At 35.6% G+C, this 20,775-nt stretch overlaps 2 protein-coding genes and 1 pseudogene across 2 annotated transcripts; all 3 read left to right on the forward strand.

Annotated features, from left to right (window-relative positions):
* The first annotated feature begins 1,327 nt into the window (after positions 1-1,327).
* Positions 1,328-4,369, forward strand: LOC114744578 (UDP-rhamnose/UDP-galactose transporter 2). The gene is made up of 5 exons (XM_028932748.1): positions 1,328-1,535; positions 1,879-2,063; positions 3,026-3,226; positions 3,438-3,599; positions 3,721-4,369. Exons 1-5 carry the CDS (start codon positions 1,406-1,408, stop codon positions 4,078-4,080), a joined length of 1,038 nt encoding a protein of 345 aa, XP_028788581.1. The 5' UTR covers positions 1,328-1,405; the 3' UTR covers positions 4,081-4,369.
* Positions 4,370-6,515: 2,146 nt separating this feature from the next.
* LOC114744586 (envoplakin) lies at positions 6,516-12,477 on the forward strand. Its single transcript, XM_028932754.1, has 4 exons — positions 6,516-7,706; positions 10,328-11,014; positions 11,371-12,241; positions 12,319-12,477. Exons 1-3 carry the CDS (start codon positions 6,621-6,623, stop codon positions 11,941-11,943), a joined length of 2,346 nt encoding a protein of 781 aa, XP_028788587.1. The 5' UTR covers positions 6,516-6,620; the 3' UTR covers positions 11,944-12,241; positions 12,319-12,477.
* A 4,365-nt stretch (positions 12,478-16,842) lies between these two features.
* LOC114744582 (uncharacterized protein At1g76660-like) lies at positions 16,843-20,258 on the forward strand (annotated as a pseudogene).
* Positions 20,259-20,775: the final 517 nt, after the last annotated feature.

The following is a 20,775-nucleotide window of genomic DNA, read 5'->3' on the forward strand; positions in this document are numbered from 1 at the left end:
GGGGGGAAGCAAAAGCATTGTTCAACCCGAAAACAACCCACTAAAATAGGTAAGCTGCTTCAAGTTTAAATAGGTAAGAAATATTAATCCAACTCCACTGGACTACTGGAGGATAGAAAGAGAAAAAGTTGGGTACTTCTCCGTTCTCTCTACTTTTTTCTTTTTTTACTCACATTAATACAGGCACATCATCTCTTCTAAGGAGAGCTTCCCATAGGCCACATTTTTTCCACCAAAAAAAATTTGCATAATATTTTATGCACGTGAGATTTGCATTATGGATGAATTGAAATTCCATTTTATAGATGGATACTGCTTTAACCTTAAAAATAGAGAAATAATTGACAAATAATGGATCACTCTGGAATATACCAAATAGCGTGTAGCTGAAATGCAACAGCCAAAATAATTTTAATTTAATTATAATTAAATATAAATACTTTTGTATTTTAAATTTTCTAATGCAACAAATATTCAGTATAAATAGATAATTATTTAATCATTTAGAATTTATTAAAGATAGTATTATAAGTTATCGTACAAAAACTCTTTAATATAATTAAATACAAACTCATACAATTAATGACGGTATTTGTTATAATTGTCTTTGACAGTGATTGATGTAAACAAACATTTATGATAATATGGGAAGCAAAATGAATCAATATAAAATTTTAAGTGCTGGTCAAAAAAAAAATTAAGTCAATGTGAATCATATAATTTTTCTTACAAGCCGCCAAAAAATACGAGAAAATGTTGTGAATTAGCAGTCATCATTCATCATTAGAAAAATTATAAACTTTATATTTTAATTTTATACGGAGGTTGATTTTAAAAAAGCCTAGATAATTTTTCGTCTTCAATATATAATCGGGCGATAAGTAACTCGGCAGGGGATTCAAATCCGAAAAGCAACAGGTGGTAGATCTATTTTGAAATGTACAAGGAAGGCAAGATTTACAGATCAGTGAGCACATAGAGAGAGACTGGAATGTGACGGAGAGCCAGAAACTGCGAGGAAGTGTTGTGGGAGGGGAGAGACGTACTCAAAGGGCCGAGCTGCCTCCACCGGAACTCAATCCTCCAAGTCCAATCCAAGCGTGAATCCTTCCTCCCTCACTTTTCTTCCTTCTCAATCAACTTTCATTTTCCTTTTCCATTCTTTTCTTTCTTTTTCGTCCCTTTCTTCCACATTCGCCCTTCAAATTGGCAACCTGTTTGCCGCACAGATTCATATCTCTTCCTTTCTCCTTTCTCTGAATCTGCCGCGTCGGGTTCTCTGGCTCCCTCAGATCTGTTGTCGGTGTAGCGGTTATTCCTCGGAGATTGTTCTATATCTCGTGTTTATTCGGTTTAAATTAATCTGAATTGTTTTGTTTTTGGAACCCTCCGCGCGCGATAGAAGATGGAGAACGAGAAGAAGTCGTCGGCGATTTCTGATGTGGGAGCATGGGCCATGAACGTTGTCAGCTCTGTTGGGATCATCATGGCCAACAAACAGCTCATGTCCGGCAGTGGTTATGGTTTCAGTTTTGGTCAGTCCTCATTCTTCTCAACTGTGATTTTTTTCTGTTTGGATCTAGAAGCATTAGATCCCTGCCTTCTCCTCCGACATTGTTTGATCTTTCCACTCACTGGATCTACTCTATTCTTAAGTCGCGATCTAAATTCCGTCGCATTTCCTTTGCTTTCCCCCTTAATTTACAATGTACTTTATGTTTGTATTATTTATGCTGTTGAAATTGTTCTGCAGCTTAGTAGCACGACGTCAACTTCTTATATCGTTGTATGCTACAGTTTCTGCTCATGGGTTATGAGCTTACCATTGTATGAGGTTTCTGATTTATTAACTTTCTCTCGTCTCATTTGCTCTTTCAGCCACTACGTTAACTGGGTTTCACTTTGCTGTAACTGCTATCGTGGGTCTAGTGTCAAATGCTACCGGTTATTCTGCGTCAAAGCATGTGCCTCTGTGGGAGCTTCTGTGGTTCTCAGTGGTTGCCAATATGTCTATCACAGGGATGAACTTCAGCCTCATGCTAAACTCGGTGGGGTTTTACCAGGTATGATTTTCTGATGATCATTACTATGTTCTTTTTTGTTTTTTGAAATGGAAATGAGGTATTCAACAATGTTCATTATCTGTATAGTCGTATTTCTCCCCATCTTTCCGTTTTTCTATTTTCCAGCTATATGTTTAAAGTTTCCATCCCTTATAATGCATTAGATGTTTCACTTTATATAATCTCGATAGTCAACCATGTAGATCTTTATCAAACACGCGCGGGGTAAAACTATATAAGCCTTCCATAATTGGTTGTATTTTTTGATTGATCTGCATGTTGTTAAACGAGGAATACATCTTTCATCTGACTATCTGCTGGTGCAAGTGGTGTCAATCCTACACGTCTGACTCCAGTTAACCAAAGAGATATGTTTTGTTAGTTGTAATAAGCATAAACGATGGAAATTTTCCCAAAACTGAATCTGGTATAGTGTTTTAAGAGCTGTGCAGACGTTAGTTTTAATCAGGTCTCGTTTGGATAGACCTTCCGATTTTTCCCCCCAAATAGATCCTTGTTTTGGTAAATCTGTAATAAGAAGTAGAAGCCGTTTTTCATTTTGATGGGGCACTTGAACAGCACGGTTTCAGTTATAGAAATTGTTATTTTTAAGAGTCGTTTGTTGAATTGATGAAAAAGGCTTTGTTTTTTTAATAGTAATTATTTTCAAATAAAAACACCATTATAAATTCTAAATTTTACCATGCATTTGGGTAATTTCCTTAATTCCTTATCAGAATCTTTCTATAAAACTAAGACATGCAATTGTGAAATGCAAATAGTGAAAGAAGCTATTTGTATTCTAAAATTTACCCAAAAATTGTTGTCAGGCTCTTGTTTCCATTCCCATGATTCCCAGCTTTTACCCTTGTGTTGTAACTTTCAAAACTGATCGCCTGCTGTTTCTAATTTTCACTGCCTCTATCTTGCGTTTATTAATTTCTTTCTGTTTATATGTACAGATATCTAAACTGAGCATGATTCCAGTGGTTTGTGTAATGGAATGGATACTTCATAGCAAGCACTACTCAAAGGAAGTGAAGTTGTCAGTCCTGGTCGTAGTTATTGGTGTTGGTGTTTGCACTGTAACTGATGTAAAAGTTAACTTCAAAGGTTTCATGTGTGCCTGTGTAGCAGTTTTATCAACATCTTTACAGCAAATTGTAAGTAACAACACTACTAGCTATGCAAGCAATTTGACATCTATTGTCATAACTGAGCATAATTGTTATTCTTTATTAGATGTTATAAAGACTCCCCCCCCCCTCTCTCTCTGGACATGCACATTGACTTGATTGTCAACTGAGTGTAGAGAAAATACTTGCATATACGCTATTTGTATCACTGATTTTTTTATCCCCATGATTGTGACAGACAATAGGTTCTTTGCAAAAGAAATATTCAATTGGATCTTTTGAATTGCTGAGCAAGACAGCTCCTATTCAAGCCCTCTCTCTTCTTATTCTTGGTCCGTTTGTTGATTACTTCCTTAATGGCAAGTTGATAACCAACTATAAGATGACCACTGGTGCAATTGTAAGTAGTCATTCTCTCTACTTGTTGAGACAAGTCGCTGTCATATTCTGTGTGCCTCTCTCAAATTATACAGATAGTGTTAAAAATGATTTATTTATATGTTGCTGTGAAATGTTTGCAGTTGTTCATTCTTCTTTCATGCTCACTTGCTGTATTTTGCAATATGAGCCAATACCTCTGCATCGGACGCTTCTCAGCCACCTCCTTCCAGGTTTTAGGTCACATGAAAACTGTATGTGTCCTGACATTGGGGTGGCTGCTATTTGATTCGGAGCTAACTTTCAAGAATATCATGGGGATGATTCTTGCCGTTGTTGGCATGGTAGTTTACAGTTGGGCTGTAGAGGCTGAAAAGCAGGCAAATGCCAAGGCCGCGTCCCATGTCAAAAACAGCCTGACAGAAGAAGAAATCAGACTATTAAAAGAGGAGGTTGAAAAGAAACCTTTGAAGGATGTTGAACTTGGTGAGACTAAAGGGTAGAATGAATCAGGTTTTGGTGGTATGATTTGTTAGAAAGGGATCCACAGGCAATGTTAATGTGTTCTATTTGATTTGTTTCTTCTGTCTAGTTTACTTGGCAGCAAAGATTTCTGTGTATCTGCTTAAACACATCCATTTAGAAAGTGGGTCCCCCTTCATTAGCAATGTCTCTTAATTATTTTAATCGTTAATATTCGTTATGTTGAGGTTATTTATTTGTATTTGGCTTGCCAAGAAAATTGCAAGGTGAGTATGGTGGGTCCATTAAGATGAAAAATCTGTTCGTTGATGACAACAAACATCAATCGCCTCTTTACAATCTCTTAACTTCATTACATTATTTGTCATGCTTTTAAGTGTTGTGTAAACTGTAAAGTAGTAACTTGACATACATCTCTTCTTAATGGTAGATAAATTATAGTTCATATTTCTTGTAAACCTTTATTGATTCCATAGCAAATTTTATTGCTTATAGTGATTTATAGATGATTGATATTTGTTTGACTTGACATAATTCAGGATATGTCAGGATGTTTTATATTTGTTTTGGCTTCAAACGGACCTTATTGTGACTGTGACTGATGGTTAAGTTCTTTCGTGAGGGGAAATCGTGGAAGCTTGGATGAGATTTTAGGAGTTGGGTTGTAATTGGAGATTTTGATAAAAAATATTCTGAAATGAGCACATGATCTTTGTATCTAATATTTGGTATTGTTAGGTTTAAGTATCATTGAATTACAGTTAAATTCTCAAGAAGGATAATTCTTCCAACTTTTTTTTTTTGGTAGACTTGTTTATAAGAGCATTTTGCAATCATTTATTTCATCGTGGGTGTGATTTGGCAGCAAGGACCAAAGTTGACTAATATTTCTGTTTTAGCAAATTTATTACGAAAACTATCAAACGATTTAAAATTTTAAATAGCAATTAAACTGAAATATTCAGATTTAAAAATTATTTTAAAGTAATAAATAAATTTAATAATTAATAAAATGTGTTAACAATTTAATCAATAATTCAATATTTTGATAAGATACAAGTGGAATAAAATAAAAATAATTTACCATTAAAATTATTTTAATATTTTTTTTAATTACTATGAACTTAAAACCTCTAGTGTTATTGCTAGACACGACCTGTACTAAATATTTTTTTAAAAAAATAAGATAAATTGGAGATAAATCTCTTATTAAAAATTTAACCGACAAAGGGATCTAAAATGATTGATTATATAAAGAAAAATTAGTTACACACAAAGGAACGTAAGTTGTACAAAAAGAAAATAGTTTGTATAGAATATTATTTGGATATAAAGAATTAGTTTACGCATAAAAAAAATAACTTGCACAAAAGATAATTTCATTTACATAAAGAAAAATTGAGTTGCATAACGCACAAAGTAAGATTATTGCACACAAGCAAAAATTAAATTGCATAAAAAAGTTAATTTATACACAATAGAAGTTAAGTTGTACAAAGTCCTTAAACATTATTTCCCAATTAAATTTTTAACAAGGATTTATCCCAATTTTTCCAAAAAACTGTTGGTAAATGTTAATGACTACGGGGGTGTTTGGATGAAACCAAATTATGGTTTAGAGAATAGTTTTTGGAGAATAGATTTTAAATAAATAGATTCTGTGAATAGATTTTAGAAGAATAGATTTTGAGAATATATTTTGAAAAAAAGTGATTTTGATAAAGTGAGAATATTTGAATAATTGTTATCAGAAACTTTCTTTTATATACAAATTACTAAAAAGAATATAAACTAATATGATAATTAGATAAATGATAGATTTTAATGTATATTTTTATTTGAAATAATAAATTTGTAAATAATAAATTATATATGGAAAATATAATTAATATTATCTCTGGTCCTTAGTATAAGAGCTAATTGGGTATTTCATTTAATTTTGAATATAAGATATCAATTTATCTTGTCTCATACATTTATTTATTTTTGCAAAGTAGTCCTCATGTTAATTTGCACATCCCAATGCATATCATTAATAGGTGTTTTAGAGAATGCAACACCTATTTATTATAAATAAATAATTTAACTAATTTTCTTAATATTTACAAATTAGTTTTCTAATTCTTATATAAAGGATTAAAGGTAGTAATTGATATGTGTATATATATATATTTATATCCCAAACCATGATTTTATACCTTTAAAAGCAAAAAAAATTCGCTTCATGAAAAACCATGCTTTTATACCCAAAACCATGATTTCCAAATAAAAAGTGATTTTGAAAAAAATTATAGTGTTTGGTTACTTTTATACAAACCATAATTTCAAATTGAAAAATGATTTTAAAAAAATATACAGGGTAGTGTTTGGATATTTTTCTTTTTTTTTTTTAAACCATGATTTTCTCTTCAAAGCAAGTAAAACCCAAACACCCCCGTACAAAAACAACGGGGAAGAAACGAGGAAGCGAAGCTACTTTTGAATTTGGCCCTCGACTTCCAGTTCGGTTGGGTTTAGCTATCAGAAACTGATCCTCAGATTTTTGTGAATTGGAAGTCGAATGATGGCAGGAAATGGAGATGATGATATCGATTCGCTATTTGAGGGGATGGTCCTATTTAATCCTTCCCAAATTCAAGAAGACCCCAGCCCAGATGATCAACAACACGATCGTACTGATGACAGTCTTCAACATCGTCAAGATGATCTTCCTACGACATCTGCTGTCGCACCGTCACCTTCTTCGCAGCCCCTCGATGAAAATCTCTTCTCCGACCTCACACTTGTCACTTCCCTCCCAAATTCTCAAGGAGCTGAACTTGAGCTTCCCCTCCATTCAGAATCCCATCAACCATCCGCAGGCACAAATGAATCTGTACTTGGCGCTGATGCCGCTGGTGCTTCGGCCGCCACAACAACTACCACGAGACAGAGTTCCAGAAAGAAAAAGCGAGCCGGCTTGAGGATAGGATATGGTAGAGACACCGTTTCTGACGATCTGCCTCATCTTCCTTCTCCGCCAGTTGAACATCCTATTCCGATTTCTAGTCACATCGGTTCTGAAACCCCTGATGTCTTGCAAAACGCCTATTCCTTGCCTGATGTGGATGCCCTTGCGTCCCATCCCCCAGAGATCACCTCGGATGCTGGTGTTATCCCACCAGCCGATGAATCTTCTCATGATAATTCCAAATCTGAGATTAATCCTAATCAGAAAGAAGAAGAAACTTCTCCGGGAAGTAAAACTTCTCATGATTCTTTGTCTGAGTCAGAGTTTCGACAGATCAAGGCGCGGATAGATGAGAAGCTTAACAGTGCCCATCAACTGGTAGCCTCTGTTTCTGCTGTCCGGAAGGATTCGATCAGGAATAGAAGAAAAGCCTTTGAGAATGCGAATCTTGCTTCTGTTAAGTACATGGAACTTGAAATGCAGTTGGAAGAAGCCTGTGAAGCCGAAGATTTTGAAAGGGCTGAAAGGGTCAGCCAAGACCTTTCGGCTGCTGAGAAGGAGAAACAAGCTTGCATGAATTCATTGAGGGAGGCAGATGCGTTGATCGATTCTGTAGATTTTAAGATGCAGCAGGCACTTGACTCCCAAATTGCTACTGAGGAAGAATGTGCAATCTTACTGGAGCAGTTTGCAAAGGTTAGTCCGAAGAACCAAAGACGTCTGGAAGGATGTAAAATTAAGTTCTTTTTACAATTTTGTTACTTTGTCACCTTTCTAGTTCGCTCATATCTAAAATTAATCCACAACGATTGTCATCGTTGTTGTTACAGACAAAAAATGCTTTACACCCTAGCTTGCATAATTTTAAAATCTACCAGGACACTGTTTATTAGCTTTGGTGGAATGTAAACCAACCTTCTAAAGTCCGGAAGCTAGGATTTCTGTAGAGAACTCGTAGCTTATATCCTACTAATCAATGAGACTCATACTTTTCTAGAGTAAGCAAATCATGTATATGCCGTACCGTAGTTGAGAAGATTGCGAGAGAGAAGAGTACACTTGGACTTGGTTAGTTGTTCTTGGAGGATTTGTTTAATACCTTTCTTTGGTTTGGACCCCGTACGGGAGCAGAGAAAAATGAGGGTTTAGATATTGTAAGAAAGAAGGGTTCACTTGGTTGCTTGCCAACTTGCTGTTGGCCTGTAAGAGAAGGGGACTGGGATCTTGGTAATTTCGTGTCTTTGATTGTTTGTCTTGGAACGTCTGAACATTGCTGTAGCAGGGAGCAACAGTGGCATTTCCCCTTAGAGCTTGCCTCTCTCTAGCTTTGTTTAGTCAACCAAGTAAGAACCGTCCATTACCAGTGGCACGTCACCTATGTGAATTGCCATAATTCATCTCTGAGTCTCATATACTTCTCTTTCTTGGCACCTTATGATCTGAAAATATATATATATATATACACACACATTTCTTTGCATCATGGGCATTCCCCTCTAGCCTCTAAATTCAGCACCTATGTGACAGTAGCTTTGAGTACTCTGCTGGAAGGTCTTTTTTTAGGGCTCCTTTCCTGAAGCAGCAAATTGGATTGCAAATATACCATTCCTTTATATATACTAGCTATTACAGAATAATACAACTGTACATCAGAATATACCATCTACCAATGGAGAACCACTCCTTAGCTTAAGCACTTTTAATAATCATTGTTTGATTTTGGCACTTATGTGTCAGTCTTGATTTTAGCTATCCATTGAAATAATTACCATGTCTCATTCTAGCATAATTTTGAAAATCTTCTGGTAGATAAATGCGGAATTTGACAAAACAAACGCATGGAAAATCCTTGGAATTATGTTTATAAGTAAGATATAACTTGTATTGCATTTTACAAATAGTAGTGTTGATAGCATTATAAACTTTGACTAGCAGGTTCCTAAGCCTTTTCATGTCTCCTAAATATGAAGCCTACACAGTTCAAAAAGAACATTTGTGTCTAACGCTTACATTGGACGCTATGGAGCTCCTCAAATTTGACTGATATTGTGTCCATTTATCAGAGGACACAAATTTTGATCATACCTGAAACTACAGAACCCTTCAAAATCTCTGCAAGTAATCACTATGAAAATTACACATAAGAAGTATTAAAAAGAGCGGGGGTTACTATGATTTCAGCTACCATCCACTTTAGAAGGAGACTTATTTTCAACTTTTTAGGTTAATCTTGGTGCCAAGCCTTCTAAAAATATGGAATATACAAAATCTTGAATTTTTTCCCTAAAAAATTGCTGGATTCGATTTTGGGTTTTGATTTTAGAAATTTAGCTAATGTTATTTGCATGATGAGCATATTGTGCAAAATCATGAGTTGATCCGCTTTATAAAGAAGCCTAGGGCTTGTGATTGAAAATTAGTGATAGATGGCTATGAGTTATGACACAAGTGCAAGTAGAGGAAAATTCAGTTAATAAGCTCAGAGGACCTGAGTTTTGAGGTAATTTCTTGAAGTATCCTAATCTTATCTGAATATTTAAAACCTTGTGGATGTTAAACTATCTTCATTTCATCCACTTAAGGCTTGAAATAGATTGGCAGACTTAAAATGAGGTACAACTGAATAACATAAAACTTTTTTCATTGTAATTACATTTCTGTTCTGACAACCATTGACATGGATAATCTGCCCTTAATGATAAAAATTAGGGTAAAATGGAGTTTCCCGTTAGGTGATTTCACCTGTTTTCAATTTGCGACCATATTTTTTGTCAATTTTTTACTGAGAGTTCCGTGACTTTTCTTGGTTTTTGAGACTGCTCAACTCACACAGGGCTAGAACAGTTATCCTTTCCATATGGATAAATGTCAAGCCATAATATGGAAATTAAGATAGGATAGCAAAGTGCCATGAGCAACATGTCTCGGAAGAATAAGATGTTTAGTTTAGCATGTTCCATAATCTAATATTTTATGATTGACCTACCAGTTCGAGTAATGTAAACTAAAATGGATGTGATGTCGTTTTGTTGGAAATATATTGAGGATATAACAGTTATAACTTTTGATTTTAAGCTAGACTGCTTATAATTCTGTTACTCAATGTACATGCAGAACTCAAGAATACTGGGAGTCAACTATCAATTTTGATTTGGCATATATCAATACTTGTTTTTGCATATTCTCCTACAACAAGTACTCTAGTATCTATCCAGACAATTTCTGTTTTTGTAGAATAGAGAACTTAGGGATATTTGTGTTAAATGTATTGTGTGTTTTCTGGGGTCCCTCTAACGCTTATAATTCCTTTCTCTCAGAATGCTGCAGATAAGGCGGATCTCACCTTGAGAGAAGCAGCCTCAATGCATTCAATAGAAATGGACAAGTGGCTTTCATCTTCTGAATCCTTGGAGGTCAGAAAGATGGAACTGGAGATCGAGTCACAATTTATGAGTGAAGCTCGGGTGGAGTTGAGTAACACTATTGAGCATTGTATCCTGGATGATAAAAGAGAAAAAGAGAACCTTTGTAAAAGAAAGGACATCTTAATGGATGAGCTGGAAAAGCTACTTGCTCTAGTCAAACAAAAAGAAATGGAAATTGCACAAAATGACTCTCATATTGAAGCTGTAGAAAAGAAAATATCTAATGTGGTTTCTGGATTTCAGGAGATTCGGTCAAGCATTGATGTTAAGTATGATAACTTGCAATCTGTCCTTGCTCAAGTGAGCTCAGAGACTGAAACTTTGTCTCTAAAGAAGCAGCAAATTGATGAATTTCTGAGTCAGGAAGAAGGGACAGGAGCAAAGCTGATGGAACTTGCTAAGACTTCTGAGGAAGAAGCAAAAGGATATCGTGAAGTAGTTGGTGCAAGAAAAAGCCTCATGTCATCTATATTGAAATCCAGGGAGGAAAAAGTGGCGCTTGCAAACAATGAAGAAAAGCTTTCTGAAGATGTCAAATTGCTCCAAGAGGACGTTTCTGCTGCCCGAGCTTCCTTGCAGGTTATTTCTTATACTAATTTCTTGTGTTTATTGATCTGTTTATATGCCTAGAGTGTGAAGAATAATCACCAAGATACAAGATCCCTATGTCACGACGGTCACGTTAGGCCCCTCTGCTATGTAATAAACTATTCTTTTGTGTGACGGCACAAGCTAAGCTACTTGAGTATATATTAGCTTGAAATGCCACATCTGGCTCTCATGTGAATCAATTCAGTGATATTTTGAATTCATTCTTTTTACCATTTTACCCTTACTAATGACTTGGTTGCTTGTTCATGTGAAGTGTGATGACGTTAAATTTTCTCCTGATATACATTGATAGCCACTTTGTTCAAATGTTATGGTTTTTATAGGAACTATCTTCAAGAAAATCAGGCATTCAGCAAGATATAGCATCTTTAAAGCAGAGGATTATTTTCATAGGTAAAAGAGTCCCAGAACTCGAAGCAGAGAAGAAAGTTGCTACTGCTGCTAGAAATTTCAAGGAGGCTGCACGGATAGCTAGTGAGGCCAAGTCACTGTGTGTTGAAAAAGATGGCATGCAGATAAACATGGACACAAGCAGTTCAAATCTTGAGAAGCTTGAGGAAGAAATCAAAACTACCCTTAAACAATTGCAAGAGAGCGAGGAAATGATTCTATTGAAGGAAAAGGAATTAGCAATGGCCAGATTTCAGAGGCTACTTTTGACAGCTGGTACTGCCAGAGCAGAAAAAGCCGCCGCATTGGAGATGGGTGATGAGGAAGAAGCTAATCTCCTGCTCGCAGAAGCCGAAGCTGCAGACTGTGAAGCTGAGAAACTTCAATCAACATACAATATCAAGGCTGAAGATTTCACAAACTTAAAAAATCATTTCATTTCAATTGATCTCGTGTCCCATCTTGGCGCAAAACAGTTGGCAGAATTAGCAGCATCACATCACTAATTTTCTGGTTGATTTTTCAGATTACAGTGGATTTTGTGATATTCAATGGACAATTTTATGGAAGAAGATAAGAATTCTGATGGCTATATGGTGCTGGAAGTCCTGATACGTGTTCAGGCTCAAGTCTTCAATTGGAGCGCTATAGAGACACTGTTTTCTTGTTTCCCTGCATTCATATGATTGCCAGATCAGAAGATTATCCAAAGCTGTGCTTCTTCTCTAACTTCCGAGCTGTTCTGCCCCTACCAGTGAAAGAACAGAGATCAACCACAACAGACATGACAGTTTTATTTATAAGGTTGCCACTATGCTTCAAGATTTATGTTGGGAATATGTGCTGTTACAATTGATGATATTGATGGGCTGCACTGGCAGATCATCTATATCGAGGGCCCACCTAGGTTCTGATGACAGTGGCAGCATCTTTGGTGTTGTTTTCTCCTCCCTAAAGAGGCTTTATCTTTGGCTGTTTGAGACATCCATCATATGCCTTGTGTTTTGAAGTCTCTGAAAATTAGGTCCTCTGACTCTAAAGCAACATTGCGCAGCAGTTTTTCTCAGAAAGGGAAAAGAATAGAGCGGCTTTCTTGTTTGGAGGAGTACCGTATGCCCCGTATCCTTTCTAGCGGATCCGGACAACTTCAGACGCCTCCCGGTGATTTTCCGCATGAGAGAGATTTTGTTGTTGTTGTTGTCTTTTAATTTTAATAGATATAAAATTTAAAATATTTAAAATAGACATAATTTTATAAATAATACTTCTTCAAAAAAAAAAAATTTACCATTGGTTTGCAAATTAAAAATTTTAAATTTAGATTATTTAAATAATTCACTAATGAGTAATGAGCACAATAAATCAGGACCGTTGGACAGGGCTCCAAGTGGTTACGCATCTAATTCCTTTCAGATTTTTTTTTTCATACAAGTATTATTCTAATATCATTTGAGATATTGTCGGATATTAAATATGAGTATTTTTTTTAACGAGAATTTAAATTTTAGTTCATCACATTATGAGAAAATAGTTTTTTTAGTGAGTTCTAATCTTTGTTATTTTTCAGGTTGTTGTTAATTTGTGTTAAATGGTTATGTTGTGGGCCAATGGATTTATGCCAATTAAAGGCAAAAGAGTGGAGGCGAACTGCAGTGTTATACTATTTTCGGTCCTAATTATAAAATCTTTTTTATAAATTATAAATGAGGTTTTATAATTAGAACCGGAAAAAGTGCTTGTAATGATGGAAATTAATTATATGAATCTTGAAAAATCCATATTCACTGAAATTAATTATACTTGTAAAAGGAAAATTTTCGTTCCAAAATTATATGCTTAATCATTTTTAGTGAAGATTTCTATCGGCTGATTTGATTAACAATGAATGACTTGTCCTGAATGATATTTGTCGCTTCAATTTCATTAATTGAAAAGAAGGGATCTTCCTTTAAATTGAAGTGGGTTGAATGCTGCGAGTTGTTGTAAATTTCTTTTCGATTGTTTCAGGCCAAACAAAAAAAAAAACGAGATCTTTTGGATGTAGGTGATTGAAGGGGATAGCGTGAATAATTTTATACAATTATTAAATTTAGTTTTAAAAATATTTTTAGCCCATTAATATCTTTCAAGTCTTGACAGCTAACTGTTACATGTACATAAAATAATTATTTTTCTTCATCAAAGATCTCGTTTGTTTTATGTGAATTTTAAAATGTAAATATTTTTTAATATCATTAGTATAATAAGACGATTTAATAATTTTAACAAAAACATATGACGGGCCTTCACAACTAGGATATGAACCTATAATACATCATCATTATTATTAAAACAAGTGGGAGATATTTTTCAGTCTAATTTAATCTCTTATAATATGTTAAAGGGGAAATTTCACTGTAGGACCGCAGAAGGCAAATAATTTCAAAGAGTCCCCAAAACTTTCTGAAACCTCACTGCAGGACCAAGGGACCAATCTGATATTAATTTTTAGAGTGAGATTACAATAATACCCCTCCCTTTTTATTTTATTAAAAAATAAATATTTACCTGAGTTACTGTTCCGGCCACCGGAGGTCGGAGGTCCGGCCACCGGTGCTCAGGTGGCCGCCGTCGGGGTCCGGTCACCGGTGGCCGGAACAGTAACTCCGGCGGGACTTCCGGTGGCCGGAGTTTTTTTTGTTTAAAACAAAGTAGCCAAGGGAGGGTTTGAACCCAGGACCCCTTGGCACACCAAAAGACTTATAACCACCAAGCCAAGCAACCCATTCAATCATAAAATGCAAATAAAACTACATATAACAAAATAAACGCAACAGTCCAAATGTAAGTGAACAAGTGAAATTAAACGATTTACAAGTGGAATTCAGAAATTTGCAACAAAAGTTAGGCAATTTACAAATAACATAATAGAAGTCATAACTCAAAATGCAAGTGTTTAAGTGCAAATGAGCAAGTAAAATTTGAAGATTTACAATAAAAGTTTATGGATTTACAACCCAAATTTGGTAAACACAAGAGAATTCACAACCCAAAATGTAAGTGTTTGAGTGTAAGTAAACAAGTGAAATTAGATGATTTACAAGTGGAATTCAGCAATTTACAATAAAATTAGGCAATTTACAAATAACATAATGGAACTCATAATCCCAAATACAAGTGTTTAAGTGCAAATGAGCAAATAAAATTTGAAGATTTACAATAAAAGTTTATGGATTTACAACCCAAATTTGATAAACACAAGAGAATTCACAACCCAAAATGTAAGTGTTTGAATGTAAGTGAACAAGTAAATTAGACTATTTACAAGTGTAATTCAGCAATTTACAACAAAAATTAGACAATTTACAAATAACATAATAGAAGTCATAATCCCAAATGCAAGTGTTTAAGTGCAAATGAGCAAGTGAAATTTGAAGATTTACAATAAAATTTTATGAATTACAACCCAAATTTGGTAAACACAAGAGAATTCACAACCCAAAATGTAAGTGTTTGAGTGTAAGTGAACAAGTGAAATTAGACGATTTACAAGTGGAATTTAGAAATTTACAATAAAAATTAGGTAATTTACAAATAACATAATAGAAGTCATAACCCCAAATGCAAGTGTTTAAGTGCAAATGAGCAAGTGAAATTTGAAGATTTACAATAAAATTTTATGAATTTACAACCCAAATTTGGTAAACACAAGAGAATTCACAACCCAAAATGTAAGTGTTTGAGTGTAAGTGAACAAGTGAAATTAGACGATTTACAAGTGGAATTTAGAAATTTACAATAAAAATTAGGTAATTTACAAATAACATAATAGAAGTCATAACCCCAAATGCAAGTGTTTAAGTGCAAATGAGCAAGTGAAATTTGAAGATTTACAATAAAATTTTATGAATTTACAACCCAAATTTGGTAAACACAAGAGAATTCACAACCCAAAATGTAAGTGTTTGAGTGTAAGTGAACAAGTGAAATTAGACGATTTACAAGTGGAATTTAGAAATTTACAATAAAAATTAGGTAATTTACAAATAACATAATAGAAGTCATAACCCCAAATGCAAGTGTTTAAGTGCAAATGAGTAAGTGAAATTGTCGAATTTCACTTGCAAATCTATAAACTTTTGTTGTAAATCTTCAAATTTTATTTGCTCATTTACACTTAAACACTTGTATTTGGGATTATGAGTTCCATTATGTTATTTGTAAATTGCCTAATTTTATTGTAAATTGCTGAATTCCACTTGTAAATCATCTAATTTCACTTGTTTACTTACACTCAAACACTTACATTTTGGGTTGTGAATTCTCTTGTGTTTACCAAATTTGGGTTGTAAATCCATAAACTTTTATTGTAAATCTTCAAATTTTACTTGCTCATTTGCACTTAAACACTTGCATTTTGAGTTATGACTTCTATTATGTTATTTGTAAATTGCCTAACTTTTGTTGCAAATTTCTGAATTCCACTTGTAAATCGTTTAATTTCACTTGTTCACTTACATTTGGACTGTTGCGTTTATTTTGTTATATGTAGTTTTATTTGCATTTTATGATTGAATGGGTTGCTTGGCTTGGTGGTTATAAGTCTTTTGGTGTGCCAAGGGGTCCTGGGTTCAAACCCTCCCTTGGCTACTTTGTTTTAAACAAAAAAACTCCGGCCACCGGAAGTCCCGCCGGAGTTACTGTTCCGGCCACCGGTGACCGGACCCCGACGGCGGCCACCTAAGCGCCGGTGGCCGGACCTCCGACCTCCGGTGGCCGGAACAGTAACTCCGGCAAATATTTATTTTTTAATAAAATAAAAAGGGAGGGGTATTATTGTAATCTCACTCTAAAAATTAATATCAGATTGTCCCTTGGTCCTGCAGTGAGGTTTCAGAAAGTTTTGGGGGCTCTTTGAAATTATTTGCCTTCTGCGGTCCTACAGTGAAATTTCCCCTATGTTAATTACAGCTCAAATTCTCATTAAAAGAAATACTTATATTTAACACCCGACAGTAATTGGAAATCTGCTTCCTATGAACAGCCAAAATAAAAAATAAAAAAAAAGAGCGGTGATGAATCAACAAGACACTACTGCTAAATTTCTATAACTAAATAACAATGAAGCACATAAGGACAATGTCAAGGCGCTTGAAATGGACGGGACTGAACTACTAACTAAAACGAAACTATAAAATTTAATTAATTAGTTGAGAATATTATATAAAACAAATTAATACTTTGTAACATATTGTGAGGAATCACCGGAGGAAGTAATTTTTAAAAAGTCTGAGGTAGGAAATGCATATCTAAAAAGACGAAATTGACGTAAAATATACTTTGTTTTTGGAATAAAAAATGTAAGAAAGAAAAAGAAAAGCAAAGCAACTCTGTCTTGTCTGTCCCGGTTCGCTCTCACTTTTTCTCTATCTTCATCAAGCTCCAATCTTTTTCGCTTTTGTCTTTCTCTGTCCTTTGAATGAACGTATGAATTAATAAATATTCTTCATGTAATCTCCTTCTTCTCGCATCAAAAGTCCAGGTGGTGTCAGCTTCTTGTGATGAACAAGTGTGAGAATGATCCGTTTGGCCTAACTTATTAGTGTCCTCTCACAAACCTGACATTGGAACTGGAAAAACCACTACCAGCTCAGTGTAAAGGCCCTGGTACTGAATACTGATGGGGTCCGAGCAAAATCGATTTCCTCAGCAGGAAGGGGTATTGCTCTCAATCTCTCACATCCTGCTTTAGCTTGAAATTTGCATAGTTGGATTCTAAATTACTGAAGCTTGCTTTATCCCTGAGGGATTGACTATAGGGGTTAGATCTGAGGTACTTGGTGCAAAACCTAACTCCAATTTTGTTTGTTTCCGATTGGATTTCACGTTCTTCGTTTGCTTGTGCTCGTTTTAACTCTTAGATGCATGTGCCTGTCTCAGATCTCGCATTGAGCGGCTATAATTGTGTTTGCACCTGAGAACCACAGCTTTTTTTTTTTTTTTCTTTTTTACTTTTTTTCCCCTGGTTCATCTTCTTGTTACTCTTTAATCTGTTAGTCTGTGGATCGTAATGGACGATAAGAGCCTCTACAGCTCTCAATTTGCTCTTTAGGGTCTTCTTGTTATTAACTGATGTTGTCTCGCTCCCCCCTTGGTTTCTCTTCAATTGAAGGTTATTTCTTCATGCCCGAACTACATTTGGATGGATCTGGTGGTCGAATTTTCAGCTTCGACAGCCTCCTCCTACTATTCTCTGATTGTAGTTTTTTCAGAGATTTATCACTTGGAAATTAAGTTTAAGAGTGTTCTAGTTTGATTCTCTTCGGTGCAACTGCTCTTCTTTCTCTTTTTCTTTGGTTGAATTAAATTGCTAGGTCGGACTAGATCGATAGTCCGACTTCCACACTCGTCAAGTTTTTGAAAATGGTATAAATGCCCATTTGAATGCACTTTCCCAGGAAAGGGGAAAAATGATCCAAACGGGGTGTAAACCTATTAGAAGAGCTTTGTTTTAATCAACCGCAACAGTTTGTACAATTCAGTCCCATGTCATATCAAAACGCTGCCAAAGTTGATCTGTGGTTTGCTATTTCTGTTGGATCATTTGATTTCAATGCTTATGTATTGTTGATACCTGAAAAATTCAAAGATATTCAATCTTTTGAAATAAATATATTGTTTTTGTCTGTGCTCCTTTGTCTGTTTCGTCTTAAAATGCTTTTGAGCAGTTTAAGTGTGACAAGCAAATCAGTGTTTCAAAAAAAATCCTCAAGACGTATTTTTTCTTTTCATATCTATTCGTAAATGGTCTCCTCCGTTTGAATAAGTGTGTGATATATGTATTAACAGCGAAAGAGATGGGGAGGATGCTGGAGTGCATTTTCTTGTTTTGGTTCGCAGAAAGGGGGGAAGCGTATTGTACCCGCATCTCGCATACCCGAGAGCAATGGACAGCCTGCCCAGCCAAATGGGCCTCCGGCAGTCAGGTTGACAAATCAAGCCACAGGACTAGCTCCTTCTCTTCTTGCCCCACCTTCTTCACCTACATCCTTCACACATTCGGCTCTTCCTTCAACTGCACAATCACCTAGCTGTTTCTTGTCATTATCTGCCAACTCACCTGGAGGTCCTTCATCTACAATGTTTGCCACTGGACCATATGCTCATGAAACACAACTGGTTTCTTCCTCCTGTCTTTTCAACTTTCACTACTGAGCCATCCACTGCTCCCCTCACTCCTCCACCTGAGTTGGCTCACTTAACAACTCCCTCTTCCCCAGATGTACCGTTTGCTCATTTTCTTTCTTCTTCAGTGGAACTCAGGAACGGTGACAAGACTAACTACATCGCTACAAATGATCTTCAAGCTACATATTCACTGTATCCTGGAAGTCCTGCAAGTAGCCTTTTATCTCCAAAATCAAGGAACTCTGGTGATGGTTTATCATCTTCTTTTCCCGAACGGGAGTTCCCTCCACAGTGGGATCCATCACTATCTCCCAAAAGTGGAACATATCAAAGTCCTGGGTCTCGAAGGCTTTCTGGGCAAGATACTAATGGTGTTACAATGGCATCTCAAGACTCAAATTTCTTCTGCCCTGCTACCTATGCACAATTTATTTGGATCAAAATCCTCCATTTCCTCATAATGGTGGGAGGCTTAGTGTCTCCAAAGATTCGGATTTTCAATCTACCGGTGGAAATGGACATCAGAATATCCATTCTAGAAGTCCAAAGCAAGACGTGGAAGAAATAGAAGCTTACCGAGCATCCTTTGGTTTCAGTGCAGATGAAATTATCACCACCCCTCAATACGTGGAGATTTCTGATGTAATGGATGACTCTTTTACTATGACTCCCTTCACCTCTTCTAAGTCAGCTATGGAAGAAAGCACAGAGTCTCCGCTGATGAAAGGATTCAAAGCTCAGGAGACACCAGTGGCTTCGCAGAGTCGTCTCAGATTAGAATCAGGCTATGCTGCAATGGATGGACGCAGTCAGCACCCACTATACCAAGGATATGAAGGTATCCTGTGTTTACCTGATCTGTTTATTTCATTACATATTAAAACATTAGAGAAACTCACTTATATTTACATTAACTTCCATCTAAAACTAGAGTCAATTGAGTAACTGGACCCTTGATGTGCTGTGGTACTTTTAAGGTTAAAATTTATGCAAAGCATGTTGATCATCTATATATGTTTTATTTATGTAGTAGATATCACTAACGGCTTAAAAAGTGGTGGATAATTTTGTTGAAGAGTCGTTGTAATGGAGTAGAATTCCCGTGCCTCAACTTTATTGCGTTTTCTTTACACCCCAATAAGCAAATGTTCCTTTCATGCATGTCTCAGATATTAAATCCCAAAGGCATAGCGGCAACAGCTGTTCTGGAGCTAGTACACCAGGAAACGCCACTGATGTATTCTTTAAAATGGGGTCATCCCGAGTCAGTAAAAAACATGAAATGGGGCTGTCTTGCTCTGATGCAGAGATTGACTACAGACGGGGCAGAAGCTTACGAGAAAGAAAGGGAAATGGGATATGGCATGACTAGGATTTAGTGAATCGGTGAAGAAACAGATCGATGGTTGTTTGTATTAATTTAAAGCTTCTTCTTTTTTTTTCTTTTTGTTCTTTCTAAAAAAATAGAGTAAATGAAACTCTTCTCTTGGGGTTCTCTAATAGATGGACTGTTCTAACCTGGATCTAACTAATGCTGTGGTCAGGTGTTTGCCAAGAACATGCTGATCAATGAATGTAGTATCGTATCCAGCGAAGTTGCAATTGACAAGTCCAGTTTCATGTTTTGCGTGAATGCAGTTTGAATTTACTCAAACCATATTGGCATAGCTAGTTTTGTTTTGACCATATGATGTATTTATATGCTCATTTGAGATATACCCAGCTGCGGGAACACCAATACTTTGACAAATTGGGTACCAACTGTTTATGTGGGTGTATGAGTTGTACAAAATATGAAGGTATAGATTTGACCATAATGAGCAATTGGCACCAAGTTTGCAAAGTAGGTTCTTTTAAGTATCCTCATGAAATTAGCAATTTCTTGCTAATCTGTGTTCTGGCAAGTATTCCTTGTTGCCAAGAGTAATTTCCTATGTCACTTCGTTTCTCGGACATCAAACTAATGTTTGCCTCGAGTCTCATCCTGCTAAACGGCCAATCATCCTCCGGGACGCCCAAATATGAAAGGGATGACAAAAATTAATAAGATCCAATTCAAATTAAATTGAAACAAATCCGTTTGATCAAATTTGATAGATCAGATTATCTGTATAAAAATTTTACCAGAAAGTTTGACATCACCGCGGAATCCTTCCCCATACGAGACATCA

The sequence above is a fragment of the Neltuma alba genome, unplaced genomic scaffold (assembly GCF_004799145.2).
Source record: "Neltuma alba isolate B1F8T4 unplaced genomic scaffold, ASM479914v2 tig00004395_pilon, whole genome shotgun sequence".
Lineage (NCBI taxonomy): Eukaryota > Viridiplantae > Streptophyta > Magnoliopsida > Fabales > Fabaceae > Neltuma > Neltuma alba.

Coding starts and splice junctions, on each gene's coding strand:
- LOC114744578 (XM_028932748.1), top strand. CDS start 1,406: ATGGAGAACGAGAAGAAGTCGTCGGCGATTTCTGATGTGGGAGCATGG. Junction 3,227..3,437: donor CAACATCTTTACAGCAAATT/GTAAGTAACAAC, acceptor TGATTGTGACAG/ACAATAGGTTCTTTGCAAAA. Junction 3,600..3,720: donor AGATGACCACTGGTGCAATT/GTAAGTAGTCAT, acceptor AAATGTTTGCAG/TTGTTCATTCTTCTTTCATG.
- LOC114744586 (XM_028932754.1), top strand. CDS start 6,621: ATGATGGCAGGAAATGGAGATGATGATATCGATTCGCTATTTGAGGGG. Junction 7,707..10,327: donor TACTGGAGCAGTTTGCAAAG/GTTAGTCCGAAG, acceptor CCTTTCTCTCAG/AATGCTGCAGATAAGGCGGA. Junction 11,015..11,370: donor CTGCCCGAGCTTCCTTGCAG/GTTATTTCTTAT, acceptor TGGTTTTTATAG/GAACTATCTTCAAGAAAATC.